Consider the following 20,227-nt stretch of genomic DNA (forward strand, 5'->3'; position numbering starts at 1 on the left):
ACTTTGTGGTTATTTTTGATTTGTCTTTGATGCCCTAGTAATCACCTGAGCCGCCTTCTGGGGGGAAGGTGGAATTATTGGGTGAATTACTTTTTCTCGTTTGCTATTAAATTGGAGCTTCCATGACAGTGCTTCTGCTAATAGTTTTTTTTTTCCCCTGGGAGGTTCTTTAATTGTAAATTGAATCTTTTGAAGTATTGCAGCCATCTAACTTGTTTTGGGGAGAATATCCTTGGAGTTTTTAGGGCTTTCAAATTTTTGTGATCACTCCACACTTTGAAAGAGTTATTGCTGCCCTATACAAACTGTCTCCAAGTTAGTAGAGCCCAACGGACTGCATAAGCCATCTACTGCCATCTACTGGTTGGAGAATACTGCTGTAGTTGTTGTACAGTACACTGTATTCCAACAATTATTCATTTTATTTTTCTCAAGGTCTATCCAACTATTGACTTGCTTGATAACAGCAGTCAATCTATCCATTTTTAAATCTAGAACTTTCTCCCATTCTTCCAATCGCAAACCCATCATTTGTGCTGGAAAGTGTTCCAAAAAAGATACATTTTTTTTTCGTTTTTGTTTTTGAGCCATATTTCAATGCCAATGGCAGTAGCTCCCTCTATTGATCGAAAAGTAATTTATGCTAGATTGTCAGAAAAAGGAAATAAATTAAAACAAAAGGTATTGAATCACTAATTTCCTGAGCTCCAATCCAATCCATAAAGAGATAGATAAGCAAAAAAAACATGGGAAAGTAGGCAAAAAGAAAAAAAATGCCAAGATCCATAAAAACAAATACTGTAAAAAAATGTAGATATGTAGACAAATATGTATTAAAAATCATATAGTTTATCTCCCAGCAACAAAGAAAACCTTAAAAGTCCACTTTTGTTTTCTTTGCTTTAAAAGTCCAATCTTTCTTCTAAAGCAATTCTAATAAAAATAAGAACTCTAGAAAGGAAATCACTAAGACAGTGAAAATATGTTATCAGAAAATACTCTCTCTTATATAACAAACAAACAAACAAAAAACATTGTGGTACAATTGTTTCTCACCACTAAATTGTATCTTGTTGGATAGAGCCAAGGTTTCAAATCTGTCAAGGTCCTTCTGAATCTTGAGTCTATTATATAAATTGTTAGCTATCCCCCCTTGCAAAGTTGATGAGTTCTCCTTCTATCTTTTCATTTAGATGATTGATGAAATGTTGAAGAATACTGGGCCTAAGAGAAAGCATCAAGATACCCCACTGAATGCTTCTTCCATGTAGGTGTAGTTCCAACCATTGAATGTGGTTGGTCATCTAGTTACAAATCCATCTGGTGCAGGGGTGGATTCTTTTTACCTTTACTACTGGTTTGCAGCAGGGCCCCGTGTGCGTGCTTGCTTCGCTCGCGCGCGCGCGCACTCTTCTGTGCATGCGCAGAAGCATTTTGATGACATCAGGGTCAGTGGGTGGAACCTCCACCAGTTTTACTACCAGTTCTATAGAAACGGTGCAAACTGGGGGCAACCCACCACTTATCTGGTGATGGTACTATCTATCCTACCTGCATGATTCAATAGGTAAAAAATTGTGGCTATAATATAATTATTAGCCTATGGGAAAATATATGAATGTTTGGACTGAGTTTTATATTCAATTATAATCTGAAATAAAATTTATATAAGATGATGTATCATTGGACTGAAAAATTGTCAAAGATCTATAAAGACGTTTCAAATATATTCTGGAAATGTAATTATAAAGAAGGTATTTTTAATATCTCTAGAGGATCTATGACAAAGAAAATATTTGTATCAGATTTTTATCTTAATAAAAAAATTAAATAAATATAAAAATGAAAACAAAACTTTTCCTTTTCGTTTTTGTAGCAAACAGCTTAAAAAATAGAATTTTGTTCCTGGACGTGCAGAAGGCGTTCGATAATTTAAATTGGAATTTTCTTATACTACAATTGGAGGTGATGGAATTTGACGATAAATTTTTAAACATGATTAGGAAAATATACTCCTCCCAAACGGCTAAAATTATGATCAACAGGGATATGACAGAAAAATTTGAGATACCAAAGGGAATGAGGCAAGGATGCCCTCTATCCCCATTACTGTTTATAACATCCCTTGAAGTCTTATTAAATGAAATTAGGAAGAACAAAGAAATAAAAGGTCTGAGAATAAAAAAAGAGGGGTATAAACTGCAAGCCTTCACTGACAATGTGGTGTTCATCGTGGAACAACCAGAAACAACAGGAATTAAATTGTTAGGGAAAATAGAGGAATATGGAAAAGTGGCTGGTCTTAAAATCAATAAATAAAAAACAAGGCATTAACGAAGAACTTGACAAAGGCACAGGAGAAAGAATTAGAGTATAATTTAGGAATACAGTAAAGAAAATAAAGTATTTGGGAATTTGGCTCACCAATAAAGCAACATCAATTAGAGAGGATAACTATACTAAATTAACAAAACAGATTAAAAAAGATTTGGAAACATGGAGTAAATTACAATTGTCATTCTTAGGGAAAATTGCATCCCTTAAAATGAATATACTACCCAGACTGCTATACCTCTTCCAAGTAACTCCGATTTGGCCAGGAAAGGATTTTTTCAAAGACTTCAATAAAATGATAGCAAAGTATATTTGGCAGGGGAAGAAGGCCAGAATTAAAATAAAATGCTTGCAAGATAACCAGGAGAAAGGAGGATGAGGGTTATTGGACTGGAAATTGTGTATAAGGCCGCATCATTAAATTGGATTAGAGACTGGATAGATCTTAAAAATAAGAGAACACTACTTCTAGAGGGGTTCGACCTACAACGAGGCTGGCATGCATTTTTGTGGAGGGAAGAGATAACCATCATCAATATTTCCAACAACATATTATTAGAGGATCATTACATAGAATATGGCAAGAGATCAGAAAAACACATTACAACAAAATTCTGAGATGGTTATCGACTATGGAGGCACTGATTTATCCTAACACTATGGACACAGAGAAAATGAGAAACTACAAAGAACTATTGAATAATAGAGGAGAATTACAATCGAGACAAGAATTGAAAGAACAGGGTATAGACATTGACTGGTGGCCATATTTACAAATAGAATCAAGGTATAAATTAGATCAAGTACAGTTCGGATTTCAAAATGAACCAAATGAATTGGATAAAATTTTACAAGGAACAGACGAGAAAATGATAACCAAAATATACAATTATTTATTAAGATATAAATTAGAGGAAGGAGTGGTTAAAGAAAACATGATAATTTGGACAAAAAAAATCGGGTATAATATTGAATTGGACAAATGGGAGAAATTATGGACTGTAAATTATAAACTGACAATCTCTATACCCTACAAAGAAAATCTGTTTAAAATATTCTATCGATCGCACCTCCCACCGGCGCGTCTAGCAAAAATGTTCCCAAACACCTCACCAATTTGCTGGAAGTGTAATGCACATAAAGGAACATATTACCACCTATGGTGGTCATGCCAAAAGGCGAAACAATATTGGCATGAAATAAGGAAAATGATAGAAGAAATCACAAATCAGAAGTTGTAAATGAAGCCGGAAACCTTTCTACTCGGAATAATTACAGCACAGTATGAGAAAGAGATAAAATACTTAATTATCCATATCCTAACTGCAGCTCGCATACTCTTTGCCCAAAATTGGAAACAGGAACATATACCGACAGAAAACAAAATAATCACTAAAATCACAGAATGCACAGAAATGGATAAACTTACAAAAGAACTACAGGAGAAAGATGATACAAAGTACTACTTAGCATGGCAAAAATGATATAACCGGTTGGAGAAAAAGTTAGAAATACATTTATAGAAACACTAAAGAATAAAGTCAACTTTGGGACAAAACTTTGAATACCAGTTAAGGAAAGTAACAATCTTAAGGATGGAACGTATATTAATATTTTACATGTAAATAGGTAAATATACAGATATATAGATAAATACGGAAAAATAGTCTACCGATGTGACAACTTTATGAGTAAGTCGTAAGACTTGATTGATGTTTGTTTGTTTTGTATGTTGTATTGTCGTATTTTTGTTTGTACTTTTTAAATAATTTTTTTTAAAAAAAATAGAACTTTGTTATTATATATTGCATTCTTTGAAAATAAACAAAGCAGATTCCAGTGAAGGTCTGTCTTATTTCTCTAATTTAATTCTAATTGAAATATAATTGAAATATATTTTAATGCATGTTTATTTTGAACAGCAAAACATACTTTGATTTTAAGTATGTTTTTAAACTCGTAGTTATTCAAAACTCAAAGCATAATCCCACAGCTTGGTTATTCATGTTTCCCAGGTAGGCATCAAACATCTTTTCTGGTAAGTATATAACACAGCACTTACCATATATAGAAGTAGTCAAGACTATTTTGAAGGAGTATGTGATTTAATTAAAATTAATATTTGTGATTGGCTGAGAATTTGTTTCAAAACTTGCAGATTACACAGGGCATGAATATTTCAATCAATATATAGCCAAAGAAGGAACATTCACTATCCCATTATCCTATAATATCCAAAGGGGCCACACAAAATCTAGTAAAATTCCTTATTTGTATATGGCAATGCTTTCACATTTAGGCATATGTGGACATTTGTCAATCAAAATTTAATTCATGTAATCATCATTCATGTTAAACTACATATGTAGATAGGATATATCCATTCTGTGCTCTTAAAACAGATACCTGTTTAAAGACTTCTTTTCTCCATATCACATTTTATGTATGAATGAAGTTAAATCAAGGTCAGAAAAATCTTTCTAAATTTGTTCAAACTAAATTAACATTCAAAAAATATTTCATCAATATTCTAAAGATATTTCATTAAACATGAACACAAAAGGACAGTTACATTTTTTTCCTTATTAAATATTCCTTCTTGTTCATCTCGGGTCTCAGTAAAATGATGTAGCATTTGGGGCAAAATATACACCCCAGTAAACCAGCACTGGAGGATAAGATGGAGAAGATCTCCACAGCTACCATGTATTTTCCTTTGGTGCTCAGGTAGGTTGGAATAAATGACAGCCAAACACTGCAAAAGACCAACATGCTGAAAGTGATGAACTTGGCCTCATTGAAACTGCTGGGAAGCTTCCTGGCTTGGAAAGCAATGTTAAAGCTGACAATAGCCAGGAAGCCCATGTAACCCAGGACACAGTAAAACATGATCACTGAGCCTTCATTGCATTCCATTATGATTTCTCCCTTCAGTGAGTGCCAGTCTGTATCTGGGAAAGGAGGAGAGATACTAAGCCAAAAAGTGCAAATTCCTACTTGGATGAAAGAACCCAACAGGACAATAGAATTGGACAGTCCTTTCCCTACCCATTTCTTCATTCCAGAGCCTGGTTTTGTTGCCATAAATGCCAGAATCACAGTCATGGTTTTTGCCAATACAGACGAAAGAGCCACTGCAAAGATAATGCCAAAAGTCATTTGCCGGAGAAGGCAGGTCATCTTTTCAGGTCTTCCCATGAAGAGGAAGGAGCAGAAGAAGCAAAGAAGAAGGGAAAGGAGGAGGATACAAGTGAGGTTCCAGTTATTGGCTCTGACAATTGGAGTTTCTTGATGCCGCCAAAAGATTTCAACCACCAGGATTGTAATCAAAGAGAAAACAGTAGCCAATGTAACAAAGAAGATTCCTAAAGGTTCATTATAAGAGAGATAAGTAAACACTTTGGGAATACACTGATTTTGAATGTTGTTGGGATATTCATTGTCTGGACATTTCATGCAGACATCCATATCTGCAAAAAGGAAAAAAGTTATCTTTACAATATATGAAACTTTCTATCAGTCTAGAATGTATAGAGTACAATTAATGTTGACACAAGTTGCCTGTTTTTTTGAAAAGAGAATAGCAATGATTATTATTTAATTCAAAAACATACATCAGTCTACATTTAACCCTGAGGTCCTTCATTATTGTCACTGTGTTCTTTTATTTACCAGCTGAGCTCATCATTTCTGGACTATCAGACTTTCCGTAGCTTGCCAAGAATCCTTATCAGTAAGCTACGTGTATCCGCATTCCATTCCTTCACACACTTTTCCTTTGTTCTCTTGCCAGAAAGGTCCAGCTGAGAAATAGCCGGCACGAACTTTTTCAAAATGTAACTAATTAGATCAGCAAGATGTTTTATTTACTTTATAACAAATAAATGAGTTTTCTTAGAATATATCTTCGGGTTTTGTTTTCTTAAAGTATACTTGCAAGGAAAGGTCTCGATCTGCCCCTCGTAATCAGGTGCGATTATCCCAAAAGCAGAATGGGATTAATCAACGCCCTGACATCATATCCCCTTCTTTTGCCAGTTGAGCGAATATGAGGTACATCATCAAATAAGGCACATCTTCTTACGCAGATACTCGTGTTGAGCTGTTGGAAGTGGTTTGTTGAGCATATCAGCAATTTGATCATGTGTAGATACATACTGCATTTCAACAAAACCTTTTTTCACTAAATGTTTTATGTTTTGATAACGGATGTCAATGTGTCTGGACCTAGAACCTGTGAAATGTGACTCAGAAATATAAACCACCGATTCATTGTCTTCCATCACTGTGATCGGTCTGATCGGGTGTGCCCAGATATCTGTGACTAAAGCATGAAACCAAGTTAGAGAATTACATGCATCTGAAATGCAAACATATTCAGCTTCAGTAGAGGAACAAGAAACAAAATTCTGTTTACATACTTGCAGGACATCCATTTAAGAACATCATATAACCTGAAGTACTTTTAAGTGATTTCTTATCACTTGTCCAATCAGAATCTGCATAACAACTTAATTCTGCATTATCAGTATGTGTTGGTTCTAACAATAACTTCATGTGTTTAGTGTATTTTAAGTATCTCAATAATTTCTTAACGCATGTCCAATGAAACTGTTTTGCCTTACCTACGTGTTGAGATAAGAGATTAACACTAAGTGCAATGTCGGGTCTGGTCCAACTACTAATGTACAACAGTGACCCAATAACTGAATGATAAAGTGTTTGATCCTCGAACTCAGGGCTTCTTGTGTCAAGTTGTGAAAATCTGTTTGCATGGGTGTCTTTGTTGTGTTAGCATCTTTCATGTTGCAATGATGCAAAATTTGTTCAATTTTATCTTCTTGTGAAAGACTAAACCCCTTCTGTGTTTTTTCAATCTGAACACCTAAATAAATGCTAATATGACCCAATAATTTCAATGTGAAGTATCTCTGCAAAGCTTTGGCAAAAATTTCACTCATTTGCTTATTTGGACCAATATAAATAATATCATCAATATAAACAAGAAGTATCTCATATGCATTGTTAGATCTTTTTGTGAACACGCACTCATCAGTTTCAGACTTAATAAAGCCCATTGAATTTAGTTTGTCAGTAAGACATAAGTACCACATTAAACCAGACTGTTTCAGACCATAAAGACTTTTGTTTAGGAACTAGGTATCCCCTTCTTGCTGTCGGAATCCTGGAGGACTTCTCACGTAGATCTCTTCATCAAGGTCTGCATGCAGATAAGCTGTGTCAACATCGAACTGGAAAACTTCTAAACCAAGGATAGTTGCAGTTGCTAAAGCAATTTTTACACTTTCAGTTCGGACTGTCGGTGAATAAGTATTTGTGTAGTCCTCAGGATAACATTGAACAAAACCCTGAGCTACAAGTCTGGCCTTGTACAATGACTCACCATTTGGCTTCTTTTTGATTCTGTAGACCCATCGAGTGTCAATGACCTTTTTGTTTGCTGGAGGTTTTGCAGGTGTAAACACTTTAAGTTTCTTTAGACTGTCCATTTCAACCTGCATTGCATCATACCATTTGTCTTGCTCTGAATCAGGAAGCTGCTTGATTTGTGTGAAATTATCAGGTGGAAGTGTAACATTGCAAATCAAAGGCAAGGGTGCTTTTGTCAGTTGCCAAGAATATCGTTGTGGAGGGATTCCTTTTGTGGCCCTCTTGGAATGTCTCGGAAAAACAGTCCAGTCTTCTTCTGCTTCGTCCTCATCCTCACATTCGTCGCTAGCGTCAGCATCCACGGCTTGCGAAGACGGAACATCAGGTTGAGAAGAACCAGTGGAATCTTGATCATCAATCTGCGTGGCATCAGCAGTATCATCTCTGGGAAAATAAACTCCAGGATCATTGGAATGAATCCTGGACCAGTCAACATCTTCCTCAAAATTAGCAGATTGGGAAATCACAATTACATGTTTAGAGTCAAAAAATTTGCTCCATTTTGAGTTATCATCAATACCCATAAATCTCAGTCTCTTTGCTGCTGGACCTCCTTTCCTTCTTTGAGCTAAGGGAATGTTCACCATAGCATATGAACCAAAAATATGGATGTTTTTAAGATCGGGCTTGTAGCCATACAACATGAAGAAAGGAGTCTGATCTATTACACTGCTCCAAGTACGGTTGACAATGTAATTTGCATATTTTATAGCTTCACCCCAGTATATCATATCAAGGTTGGCATCTTCTAGGAGACAACGCATCAGGGTTTGCAGTACCCCTCCGTTGTGAGCCGGTGTGTAAGGAGCCGATGTCTGATGAAGAATTCCATTCTTACGCATCCAGTCCTGGAAACACTGAGACATGAATTCAGCACCACGATCACTCTGGATTCTGGTGATGCGGACTTGGTGTTGGGTAGAAACAAGGGCTGCAAAGTCTTTAAAGATCTGAAAAGTCTCAGATTTTTCTTTCATAGGATATACATATTCATATCTAGAGTAATTATCAACAATTGTTAGAAAATATTTTCTACCACCAAATGATGGCAGAAAAGGACCAACTATGTCAATGTGAACCAAATCAAAAATGCATGTTGACAGGCGTGTAGCGCGTTTGGGAATGGCTGCTGCTTTGGATTTGGCATTTTTGCAGACAGCACAATCCAAAAACACCTTACACCCCTTTAGATCCAAACCTTTTGCAAACTCCAGCATCTTCCTAAGAACACGGAAACTGGCATGCCCCAATCTTCTATGCCATTTATGGATACACCTGGAATGCAAAGGTTTACCAGTTAGTGAATTCTCAACATTAACAGTTTTATGAGGAACCTCAGGCTTGCTCTGAGCAACCTGTTTCCCAATTTTCTTTTTGTTGGCTTTAGGAGCCTTTGGAATAGCAACATGATCTCTCTCTGGAGCATCTCTCTCTGGGCCTGTGCTCTCCCTTTTTGGAGTTTGTATACTTGCCTGTGTTTGCAGTTTAGGCTTTGGCTTTAAGTAATAAACACCACCAATTAATATGGTTTCAGCAACAATATCTCCATCTTTAACTATGTAACTTGCATTTTCAAGGTGATGAACCTGGAATTTTAATGCTCTAGACAAGTGACTCTGGCTAAGCAAATTACTGGTTGCTGTTGGTATATAATAAACATCAGGAATGAATGCATTGAGCTCTTCAACATAAACAGTTCCTTTTCCTTTGACCTGACAAGGATGATTTGAAAAAGAATAAGGTTCACGTAGTTCAGGTTCAGGCTCGTGCATCTCTGTGAAAAGTTCCTTTCTATAGGTAACATGCAATGCTGCACCACTGTCCAAAGTCCATAGGAGTTGTCTATCGTACTCTGGTTGACTTTGTGGATCATTGGTTAAAGCCAATGTGGTGAGTGGAGCTTGTGGATCATGCCGGGGACCACGACGACCTTGTCTTCCGCCTCTGCCTCTGCCTCTGGCGTCTGTTCCTCTCGGCTGGTACGTGACAGGAGCTGGAACTCGTTGGGGACAATCCCGGGTGGCATGTCCCACATGGTCACAGATGTAGCATCTTGGCATCCTTGGAGCATAGGTCCTTCCTCGGAAGGGACGCCTAACTGGAGCTCTTGATGCAGGTGGTCCTCTCAAGTGTGGTATGGCTAACATGAGTGCTTCTTCTTCAATTAAAAGTCTGCATACATTGTCCACTGTGCATTGAGCAATAGGAACTTGGTTAATCTTTGTAATGGCATCTTTCCATTCATAATTCAATGAGTTAATAATAATGCTGATCATTTGAATATCATCAATGTTATATCCTCTTTCTCTTAATTCTCTTCTCAGTCCTTTCAGTTTGGTCAAATGTCCTCCAATTTGTTCACCAGGTTTCAATCTCGAACCATGGAATTGAGACATGAGCAAACATGAAGATTCAATTGAGACAGGCCTGTAGCAATTTTCCAATTGGGCCCAAATTTGTTGGGCCATTGCATCAGGTGAAAAAGTAACCTGCAGTTCAGTATCCATGGACATCAATAATGTTGTTCAAGCTTTAGTCTCTAAGTCTCTTATTGCAGGGGACCATGGATGAGCAGGCGGATTAAAAACCATACAGTGAGTGCCTTCTCTACAAAGTAGCAATCCAATCTCACTGACCCAGGCCTTATAATTCTGTCCTGACATCTTTAATTTTGACTCACCAGCTAGTGGAGCAACAGAAAATGTCTGGTGAGGAATGTGATTTGAGGTGCTGGCTGTGGAAGTAAAGGCACTTGTTGCGCTGGAGGTGGACCAGGAGCTGGCCCTGGTTGTACAGCTTGAGGCATGTGTGCATGCATTTGTGGTTGAGGCTGTTGCACTGGAATCTGCTGTGTTCCAGCTGCCATTTGTGCTTGAGCTGCAATATTGGCATGACCTGCTGGAGATGCAGTCATTTGCCTTTGCTGCATTAAGCTTTGTTGTGTTCCATCTAAAAGGACACCAGCACCACCAGGGGGTGCTTGAGTTTGGGCCTGCGGAGACACTTGTTGCATTGCAGCCTGAATCTCTAATAAATTATTTTCACCAGCAGATGGTGCTGCACCTTTAGTTTCGGGCAGCTCAGATAATCTCTCTGCATACGTGGCATTGTATGTAATTTGATGAGAGAGAACACCATATGACAAATGTGCCCACCATGTGGGCACAGCTCTCTGTTCTGATTGGCCTGACACAAAATCCACCAGGGGGAGTGTTTTTGGCTCCGAAGAAGAAGCCAAAATGGCGCTTTTAGAGATTTTGAAGTCACGAGATTCTCCTTATCTTGCTCAAGCATAAATAAAGCCATTTTTGCCTGGGATAGCTCATGTTCATAGAATTTTATACGGTCATGATAGGCTTTCATAGCCAGCTCATCCAGGGTGAGCTCAAGGGTGCGAGGAGAATAATGAATTATTTCTCTCTCTGCGTGGGAGTAAAAAGGCTTTGCCATTTGTGGAGAATCTGGCTCTGCACCAAGCGTTACAAATTCAGAAGGTTCTGGGAGACAGTTTGAGAGCTTGCATAATTAGAAGGGGGCGTTACTGACCTCAGTCATAGTGTTTCGCCTTTATCTTCAAAAGTAGCTCTTCTGTTATTTTCCTTCTGAAGCCTTTGTAGAATTCTTTTCGCTTCTTCATTAGTGAGAGTAGAGATATCTATATCTTCGGCAAAATGCATTCTGTATTTGTTTTACTTCTTTTTCAGCATCTTAGCAGATAATTTAATTAGCGTTCCTCAGTCACAAAAATCTGACTAATTAGCCTAGAGGTCTTATCAAAGTAAAGAGCAATGAAAAAGCCATAATTTCGACCATCCTCTGGCTACCAGATATCAGGGCGTTGATTAATCCCATTCTGCTTTTGGGATAATCACACCTGATTACGAGGGGCGGATCGAGACCTTTCCTTGCAAGTATACTTTAAGAAAACAAAACCCGAAGATATATTCTTAGAAAACTCATTTATTTGTTATAAAGAAGATAAAACATTTTGCTGATCTAATTAGTTACATTTTGAAAAAGTTCGTGCCGGCTATTTCTCAGCCGGACCTTTCTGGCAAGAGAACAAAGGAAAAGTGTGTGAAGGAATGGAATGCGGATACACGTAGCTTACTGATAAGGATTCTTGGCAAGCTACGGAAAGTCTGATAGTCCAGAAATGATGAGCTCAGCTGGTAAAAAAAGAACGCAGTGACAATTATGCACACAGAACATTGATTGAAAATCAAAAACAAATAAAAGTGTTATATCTCCTCTGTTCATTTGTAAAATAAGGGGGTTACTAATAGTGCCATTCCAGTTTAGAGTAGTAATATTTGCAGTTTCAGAGACAACTAAATTTGTAGAAATAAATATTATAAATATTTGGTACTAATAGATCAATTTGATAAGATATTTTAAGGAATGGGTGGGACAAGAAATTGGAGAACCCTATTTTGTCTAAACTTAATCTGAATAACCAAATTTTAAAAATTTAATGGATCAAACTATTTTTGTTAGACAAAAGTGTATTTTTAATACAAAAGACTAAATTCTCATATTATTGCATATGTAAAGAGAATACTACTTCACTTAATTATATTTTAAATTGGGGTTTAAAATTGATTTAATTATGTTTTAAATTAGTTTAATTTTCATATTGTATGTATTTTAATCTTGGCTGCTCACCGCCCTGAGTCCTTCGGGAGAAGGGCGGTATAAAAATTTTAATAATAATAATAATAATAATAATAATAATAATAATAATAATAATAACAACAACAACAACAACAACAACAACAACAACAACAATAATAATTTTATCACATCTTACATATTGATTTGTCCTCTGTACTAATTTGATCATGAGATAAAATTTAATATTTTCAGCTGTATATATTTTTTGAATACAACTCAATTAAATGGAAAGTGATAGCTAAACAATGTAAATCAGTTCACATCCTTTTCTTTTTGCTCAAAGAGTAATTCTTCAGCAGTGAATGGATAAATATATGGCCCAGATTATTCAGTTCATTTAATACCTTGGCCTATGACTAAATTCCTTTAAAGTTCATTTATGCACTGTTGAATACCCTATAATATTATTTAAAAACTTTTGTTTAACATTTTAGTTACGTATACAGGTAGTCTTCAACCTAGGACCATAATAGAGCCCCAAATTTCTGTTGTTAAATGAAACAATTGTTGTTAGTTTTGCCCCATTTTACAACCTTTCTTGCCACAGTTGTTAAGTGAATCACTGCAGTTGTTAAGTTAGTAACATGGTTATTAAGTAAATCTGGCTTCTCTATTGACTTTGCTTGTCAGAATGAAACAAAAATTGATCACATAAACCCAGGACCATCATAAATTTGAGTCAGCTATAAGTATTAAAAATGGGCATAACTCCCTTTTTTTCAGTGCCATTGTAATTTCAAACAGTCAATAAATAAACTATTATAAGTTGAGGACTACTTTTAAACAAGCATAGAAGGAAATAAATGACAGAGCAAGATAAAGGGAGACAGAGGGGTTTTTTTTCTTTTGTTTTTGCTGTTGTTCATATGATTCTCCTTAAATAAATCAGGACACTGGACTGGAATATTGCTGGCTAGTTAGCCAAAGTCTTTGTCCTACCTATTTCATCAGAGATCTGTCCTTCTGAACATGGCACACAATCATAGCAGCAAAATTTCTCTCCTTCCTTCTTCTTTCTGCTGGAGCCTGGATAGCAGTGATCATTGCACACAGAAAGAGGAAGCACCTCAACAGAAATATGTAAGAGATAATCAGAGGATAAAATATTTGCATTAATAGAGCGTTCCCAAACAGGAACCAAAACCAGGATGAGGAAGCAGAAGAAAATAAAAATGGGGAAGAAATTGGCATTGAAATTTTTGGATGTTCTAGCAGAGGACTGAAAGGGCACAAAGTTATCTTTTTCATAGGATTACTCTTGTTAGATTACTCTTAATGAATATAATAGTTAATACTTTTTCTGAACATCATCAAATGTAATCCAGGTTCTTTTGTGGCCAGATTGTTTAAAAACAGAACATGGCACTATACCAGTGGTGGGATTCAAATAATTTAACAACCGGTTCTCTGCCCTAATGATTTCTTCCAACAACCAGTTTGCCAAACTGCTCAGAAAGTTAACAACCAGTTCTCCCGAAGTGATGCTAACTAGCTGAATCCCACCATTGACTACACCTGACTTACAGGTTGTAGTCCCTGACTTACAACCACAATGGGGTGCAGAATTTCAGTCATAAGATGTTGCTCTTGAAAGATAAGATACTATGTGAAAAAATTGATTTTGCAACCATTTTTACCAATGGCAGTAAAGTGATCCATGGCTGTTAATTCAATGGCCTGTTCGTTGTGAAATCAATTCCACCTAAAGTGCATTTTTTTGCTGGAAACTAGCTAAAAACTTTTCAAATCATGGTCATGTAACCTTGGGAAACTACATCTGTTCATTAATCCGAGTCACTTGCTATGTGCCCAAGGGAGACAGCAGCAGGTCATAAATAGCTATTTTTCAGTCCATTTTAAATTTGAAAGATTGTTAAATGACCAATCATGAGTCAAGAACTATCTGTGGTTACATTGGTAATCTGTGCATCCCAAGCACAATTGGAAATATTTGCCATAAACCTACCATCAATACATCAGTGCTCAATTGCATATATAGAAAATGTTATACCTCATCAGCTTGAAAAGCCCCAAAACACCAAAGCATCATTTTCTTCAATTACTTCAATTGTATTTGACAATTAATCCAAAGAGTGTCTTACTTTTGTTATTAGTTAAGAATCTGCAGCTTCTTCTCACCTGGTTAAAACTTCTGTGCCATACAATTTGATCATCATTAAGTGATAATTCTCTGCCTGATGGAGCCCGAGTTTCTAATATTCCAACTCTGATTCGAGAAAAGGAATTATTGTGGAAAGTAATCCAGTTTGCAACATTGAAACCTGTAATCAGTTCTCTGTTTTCATCAAATGTTATTGTGTCTCCCATACTGTTGTTGAATACGATGCTTTTCAAGAAAGAATTAAACTATTTTTTTTAAAAAATGAAAGAAATTAACAACAAAACTTTGAAATCAAATAACTACAGAAAATTATTTCAAGTTTGAACTATCCTGTTTTGAAAAATGCAAATGAAGATTGAGAGTGTCTTCAAGTCAGGGTTGGCTGCTATCTGGACCAGAGTCTGCAATTTTTGGGGGAAGATGTCCAGAATTGCTTTGCCATTACATTCTTTCTAGGACTGAGAGAGAGTGACTGGCCTAAGGTCACCAACTGGATTTCTGCCTAATTAGGAGTAGAAGAAACTTCTCCTTTTTTCTAGCCCAGTGCCTTAACCATCACACCAAACTAGTTAACATCATATATGTTTTATATTTTATAATATGAATATATTTCGGTATCCATTCTGATGTTCATTCAAATTATCCAGAATGGATAATCAAATAGTGCTTCTCAAATTCCATGACAAAGACCTGTAAACATTGCACACAGGGATCATCTATATAATCATAATCCAGCTCGAACTTTAGAAGGCATGGCTTTACCTTTTCTACATTCTGAACTTCCAAAATAACACAAAAATTAAGCTTAATATATTATTATTTCCCACTTCCACAACATCACTTCATAGTCTGCCATGTTCTCTGTGGCTCTTAGAATTCAAAACAAAGTAGCATGTAAAAGAACAGCTCTTAGGGAAAACAACAATGGCCATCCCTAGATAAAGGCTGCGACCCAGTAAATTATGTAGAATAGAACACTTCCTCCTAAACCAAAGATAAGCTTTTAAATTAGTAGTTATAATGTTTGCTAATTAGAAAAGAACTGTTAACTACTAATGTAAAATCTGATTGGTGAAAAAATGCTGTATAATATCATTCTAAATAGCTTTATATGTAACATCATTCCCACTATATGATTAAACAAACAATGTATTAGAAATAAAATAAAATACCTGCCATGATTGTAAATCCTGAAATATTACTTGTTCTGTTTCTATTGCATTTCTACATCTGGATCTGGACTTGAGTAAGACATGCAAAGAATGCCCCATAACATGTACTGCATTATAAATGTTGTAGCTGTGTCCACTCATGCTCATTTCAAATAATATATTTGGCAGGCTCTCTAACTTCTCATCTCCAGTACACAATACCTTGTTATCTTCATTTATACCAGAAATGTGCAATGAGCAGTCAAATGCCTGCTCCCAAAAATTCTGAATGAAATTGTCTTCTTTTGCCCAAGATGGCCTTACAGTGTGAAGAAATTCTTGGAATCCAGGGGGCTCTTTTGAGCGAACTGCAAATGACAGAGCACCATAGAAACTCTGTATATCCCAAAATCTCTGAATGGCCAGGGATTCAAAATTCCAATGGGAAGTAACAATCCATACTTTACCCAAGGGTTGCAGTGAACTCCAAGATGCTACAAGGATGATCACTCTCAGATTTTGCATGGCTGGAGATAGGGCATAGATTAAACAGACTTTGACTTTATCATCCATAAAGAGTTGATCATATCTTAACTCCATTGAAATCAAGTGTATATATTCATCTAGATACGCCTTTGGTGGTGTTCTAAGTATGAAAGCGTAACAAATGCTGTTTTGGAAAAGCAATGGTTCAATTTTCTGCAAAAACATGTCACCATAGTCATCATCCACAGCCAAAATGCCAATCCAATTCCATCCAAAATGCTGAAGTAATTGAATAACCCCAGTGTATTGATGCATTTCATTTGGGACCATCTGGTACAAGGATGGAAATGCATTTTTCTCATCATGTATAGGAGAAAATGTTCCAAAGGTTAACTGAAAGATATTATATAGCAAATATACAAACAATTATATAAGATTAAAAAATGGGATTCATCCTTATCATAACTAAGTTAAAAAAAAACATTGGCACTGAAGTGTTGCTGGAAATTATGTAGTTAGTTCATATATTTGCAATATTGTATCAGTTACAAGGTTGCCTATATGTTTTTGAGCCCATTTAAATGATTATGGAAATGCTTAAAACATAGCACAGGATCAAAAGCCAGGCATATATGATCTGCAAAAGTCTTCTAGTTTTACTACATGAAGGAAGTCAAGCAGCATGTAGGAAGGACAAAGTGTTTTTTGTAGCAAGTCAACAACTTTGAAACTCAGTGTCAACAGGAGTTTGCTAATCTTCAAATATTTGGAAGAAACTTCAAAGAACTATTTAATCATCTGTACAGTTTATTCAGGTTTACACTAATTGAATGGACAATACAAAAAGCATCCATTCTTCCGAGGTCAGTAAAATGAGGACTCGGATTGTTGGGGGCAATATGCTTACCATCTAAACTGCTTAGGGAGGGCTGAAAAACACTGTGAAGTGTTATATAAGTCTAAGTGCTATTGCTATTCTCCTAGATTTTTTCTCTCGGAATGTCAATTCTGGAAAGGACCCTAAATGTACTTTAAGAATGGAAAGAAATAAAGACACTTGGGATTTCTAGAGAGCCATCCCAAGGATCTACCTGTGGAATCTTGTAGTTGGCAAGAACTGTGGCCATGGTGAATGAGGTCTCTGTCAAACGTCCTCCAATAGCAGCAATAAATGTTTTCTTTAAATCACAGGTAAAGTTGGGAACAAAGTTCTGCTGTGTAGAAAGTAAGCTCAAGGTTGCCTTATAAGTTACCTTCGCAGGGAAGTAATTGTTCACAATGTGGAAACCCAATGTGATGTTTGGTAAGAGCTCGGGGTTCCTATTGATCTCCTTGACCGCAAACACCAAAGCAAGGATGTGCTGATACGCATTTGGCACATAACTGCAATAAAAACTATCAATGCAATTAAACAACATAAAAAGTGTATCCTATACTTCTCTTGTACTTGTGTACACAGACCTATAATAATGTAAGCCAATAGCTCCAGAAAATGGCATACTGAGCAGCGGAACATTTTTTTTCTCCCTGCCAACGAACAATTGACTTTGCTGCCAAAGCTAATACTTTAAGAATGCACTCCCCAGATTTGATGGTGCAGCTAGGAACTACCCATGATTACCCTTGAATCATTACATACTTGCCTGAGAAGTGAATCTAGAGAGTTGCTATTCTCAGTAAAAGAAGCCAGAGGGTTTGATCTCTATTTATCTATTTGCTGGTGTTTTTAATATCACTTTTGAAGTTTAATTGTTAATAGCCTGACTCAGGGGTATAAAACTCAATGCATGTTGGCCGGTGCTTAGATCTGGCCAATAGAGCCTCCCTGGAAACAGCAAAGGACCAGCCTGCAGTGCTTCTGCCAATGAAAAAAGAGCTTGGGACATCCGCACACGGCACACCCAGGCTCCATTTTGGGCTGCAATGGCCTTCTGCAATGTTCTGCCAACAAAAAAACAGGAGGACCACTTGCTGCCCTCCCGAGCTCTGTTTTCAATGGCAGAGTGCTCGGGCCACTACAGGTGTCCCCGACACGAGTGACGTTGAGCTGACCATGCCCACCCAGCTTCCTGAGGGAAAACACAACCCTGATGTGGCCCTCAATGAAATCGAGTTTGACACCCTTGGCCTGGATATATGCTGATTTGCTCTATATTCCTTTGCTTGATTGAAAATGTAAACTTTCATCATTTTACTCCAGAGTTTTAAAATACTTTCTCTATTGCCACAAGAAAGTCAGTGATGTGAGATTTTTTTTTTTGCATTGAAAGTGACTTGAGCTGATTTATACTCTAAGAATTTTCCATATTATTAGCCTTTCTAAAATAAGTCCTTTGTTTCAATTTTTTAAAATATATCCTTGCTTTTTATTTTAAAGAAGGCAGAAATTTTCTCTTTTTTCTTTCTTTCTGCTGTGACAATTATTCTCTCAGCTGCTTCTGTGTTACTCTGTGGCTAAATATCTATTCTCTGTGTCTTTGAACACTCTGCTGAGAAAGTTTGGCTATAAGGGAGACTTGGACTATATTAAAATCAAAGCAATAATAAATGAAGTCTTGGAATATTATATATTACGTATTCTCTTTAATGCACCCAAAAAGAGATTTGGGAGGAAGATAAATGGGACACAGCAGTTTTAAACATTAAAGACTTATTGGAAACTTTTGAAAAAACAATGTTTTGTCCTATACACTTTTTTCCTTTGTTTTTGTCTTTGTTTTGAATTCTTTTTGTCTTTTTTTATTTGACTTTGACTTGGGAAACAAATAAAAATTGTGTGTGTGTGTGTGTGTGTGTGTGTGTGTGTTGTGTATAATACATACACACACACACATCTGAATAGCATGAACTTACTCCTCTCAGAGTAATACTAGAAATTTGATGATGATTAGAATAGAAAAGCTTCAAATGACACTTCTCTATGTACTATTCAACAGAAGATATTTTGGAGTTAGGTAGGAACACTGCTATTATTAGCTTGATCTACTGACATATTGTCATAAACAATTACAAATGTTTTATGAATTACAAAGTGAACATCAGAAGAATCATATATGGATTTTGTGCAGTGTGTGAAGGCTCTCAGTAGCTTGTTTTTTTACACTTCAGAAAAAGAGTAAACTAATTAACATCAACTTCCCAATGACATTGTAGGTATGAAAATTTTCAAAGACTTATAATCCTGCTGCTTAGCTCTTTTTCACCCAATTATTTTGCACTTACTGGTCTGAAGAAAAAAAATAGTTTCCTTACATCACTTCATTGATCAATGTCCGAGAGGGATCTTCTGTGAAGGAAGGGCTGTTGTGAAAGAAAAAGGCTTGAGAGGTAATCATCCCCAAAATAACATTTCCTGGCTGAGCAAATTGATGGGGGATTGGAAGTGGGTCATCAGGTATACTACAATTGATAGCATATGTTTTGCATGTAATGCAGAACAGAAATACAAGGAGCATCATTCTTGTCAATCCCACCCTATTATTGACAATTGTTCCTATTCAGAAAAATATCCAATCTCTAGGATAAACTGCAGGGCATCATTTTCCATTATCCTTATACTGTATATATGGTCTCTAAAACATTTGCAACCTTCTACTTACTTAGAATAGAAATGCTTCAAATGTTAGTTCTCTATACTATTCAACAAATTATATTCTGAAGATAGGAAAAAGCACTCCTATTATTAGGTTTTCTGAAAATTGAGTTTAATAAGCTAAGGAAGGGACCTATAATTCTGATGATTGGAGAAATAATCAAGTCCTTTTCAATTCTCAATAATTTGCACATCTCTCCTGAGAAAAGAGCTAGAAATCTGTATTTAATTATTGTAACTTGCTTTGGGGTTTTTTTTTACACCATGAAAGTGCCATGAGCCTTTTTTTATAAAATGTTCTGACAAATATCCAAGTTAAACTTCATATACAATAAATTTATGGAAGTGATTAAAACTGAAAAGCATGCTAGGTAAAAGATTGGTTTTCGTAAATACATCAGTCAGCCTTAAGTTGTC

At 36.2% G+C, this 20,227-nt stretch overlaps 2 protein-coding genes across 2 annotated transcripts; both read right to left on the reverse strand.

Annotated features, from left to right (window-relative positions):
* Positions 1 to 4,902: 4,902 nt before the first annotated feature.
* LOC117668696 (vomeronasal type-2 receptor 26-like) lies at positions 4,903 to 5,804 on the reverse strand. Its single transcript, XM_034422758.2, has one exon. The coding sequence runs from the start codon at positions 5,800 to 5,802 to the stop codon at positions 4,903 to 4,905; it is 900 nt and encodes a 299-aa protein (XP_034278649.2). The 5' UTR covers positions 5,803 to 5,804.
* Positions 5,805 to 15,220: 9,416 nt separating this feature from the next.
* LOC148113992 (vomeronasal type-2 receptor 26-like) lies at positions 15,221 to 19,553 on the reverse strand. The gene is made up of 4 exons (XM_087893600.1): positions 19,471 to 19,553; positions 17,310 to 17,601; positions 15,955 to 16,611; positions 15,221 to 15,271 (listed from the first exon to the last, which is right to left on the reverse strand). The coding sequence occupies exons 1-4, from the start codon at positions 19,551 to 19,553 to the stop codon at positions 15,221 to 15,223; spliced, it is 1,083 nt and encodes a 360-aa protein (XP_087749726.1).
* Positions 19,554 to 20,227: the final 674 nt, after the last annotated feature.

This window comes from Pantherophis guttatus, chromosome 4 (assembly GCF_059756535.1).
Source record: "Pantherophis guttatus breed Tessera chromosome 4, ASM5975653v1, whole genome shotgun sequence".
In the NCBI taxonomy this organism is placed as follows: Eukaryota; Metazoa; Chordata; class Lepidosauria; order Squamata; family Colubridae; genus Pantherophis; species Pantherophis guttatus.

Bases quoted from the DNA above. Each gene is read 5' to 3' on its own strand.
- LOC117668696 (XM_034422758.2), bottom strand. From the start codon at position 5,802: ATGGATGTCTGCATGAAATGTCCAGACAATGAATATCCCAACAACATT.
- LOC148113992 (XM_087893600.1), bottom strand. From the start codon at position 19,553: ATGATTACCTCTCAAGCCTTTTTCTTTCACAACAGCCCTTCCTTCACA. The intron at 17,602-19,470 runs GTAAGGAAACTA...TTTTTATTGCAG, and splicing joins ACATTGATCAATGAAGTGAT to TTATGTGCCAAATGCGTATC. The intron at 15,272-15,954 runs GTATTGTGTACT...CAATGTTTACAG, and splicing joins GTATAAATGAAGATAACAAG to GTCTTTGTCATGGAATTTGA.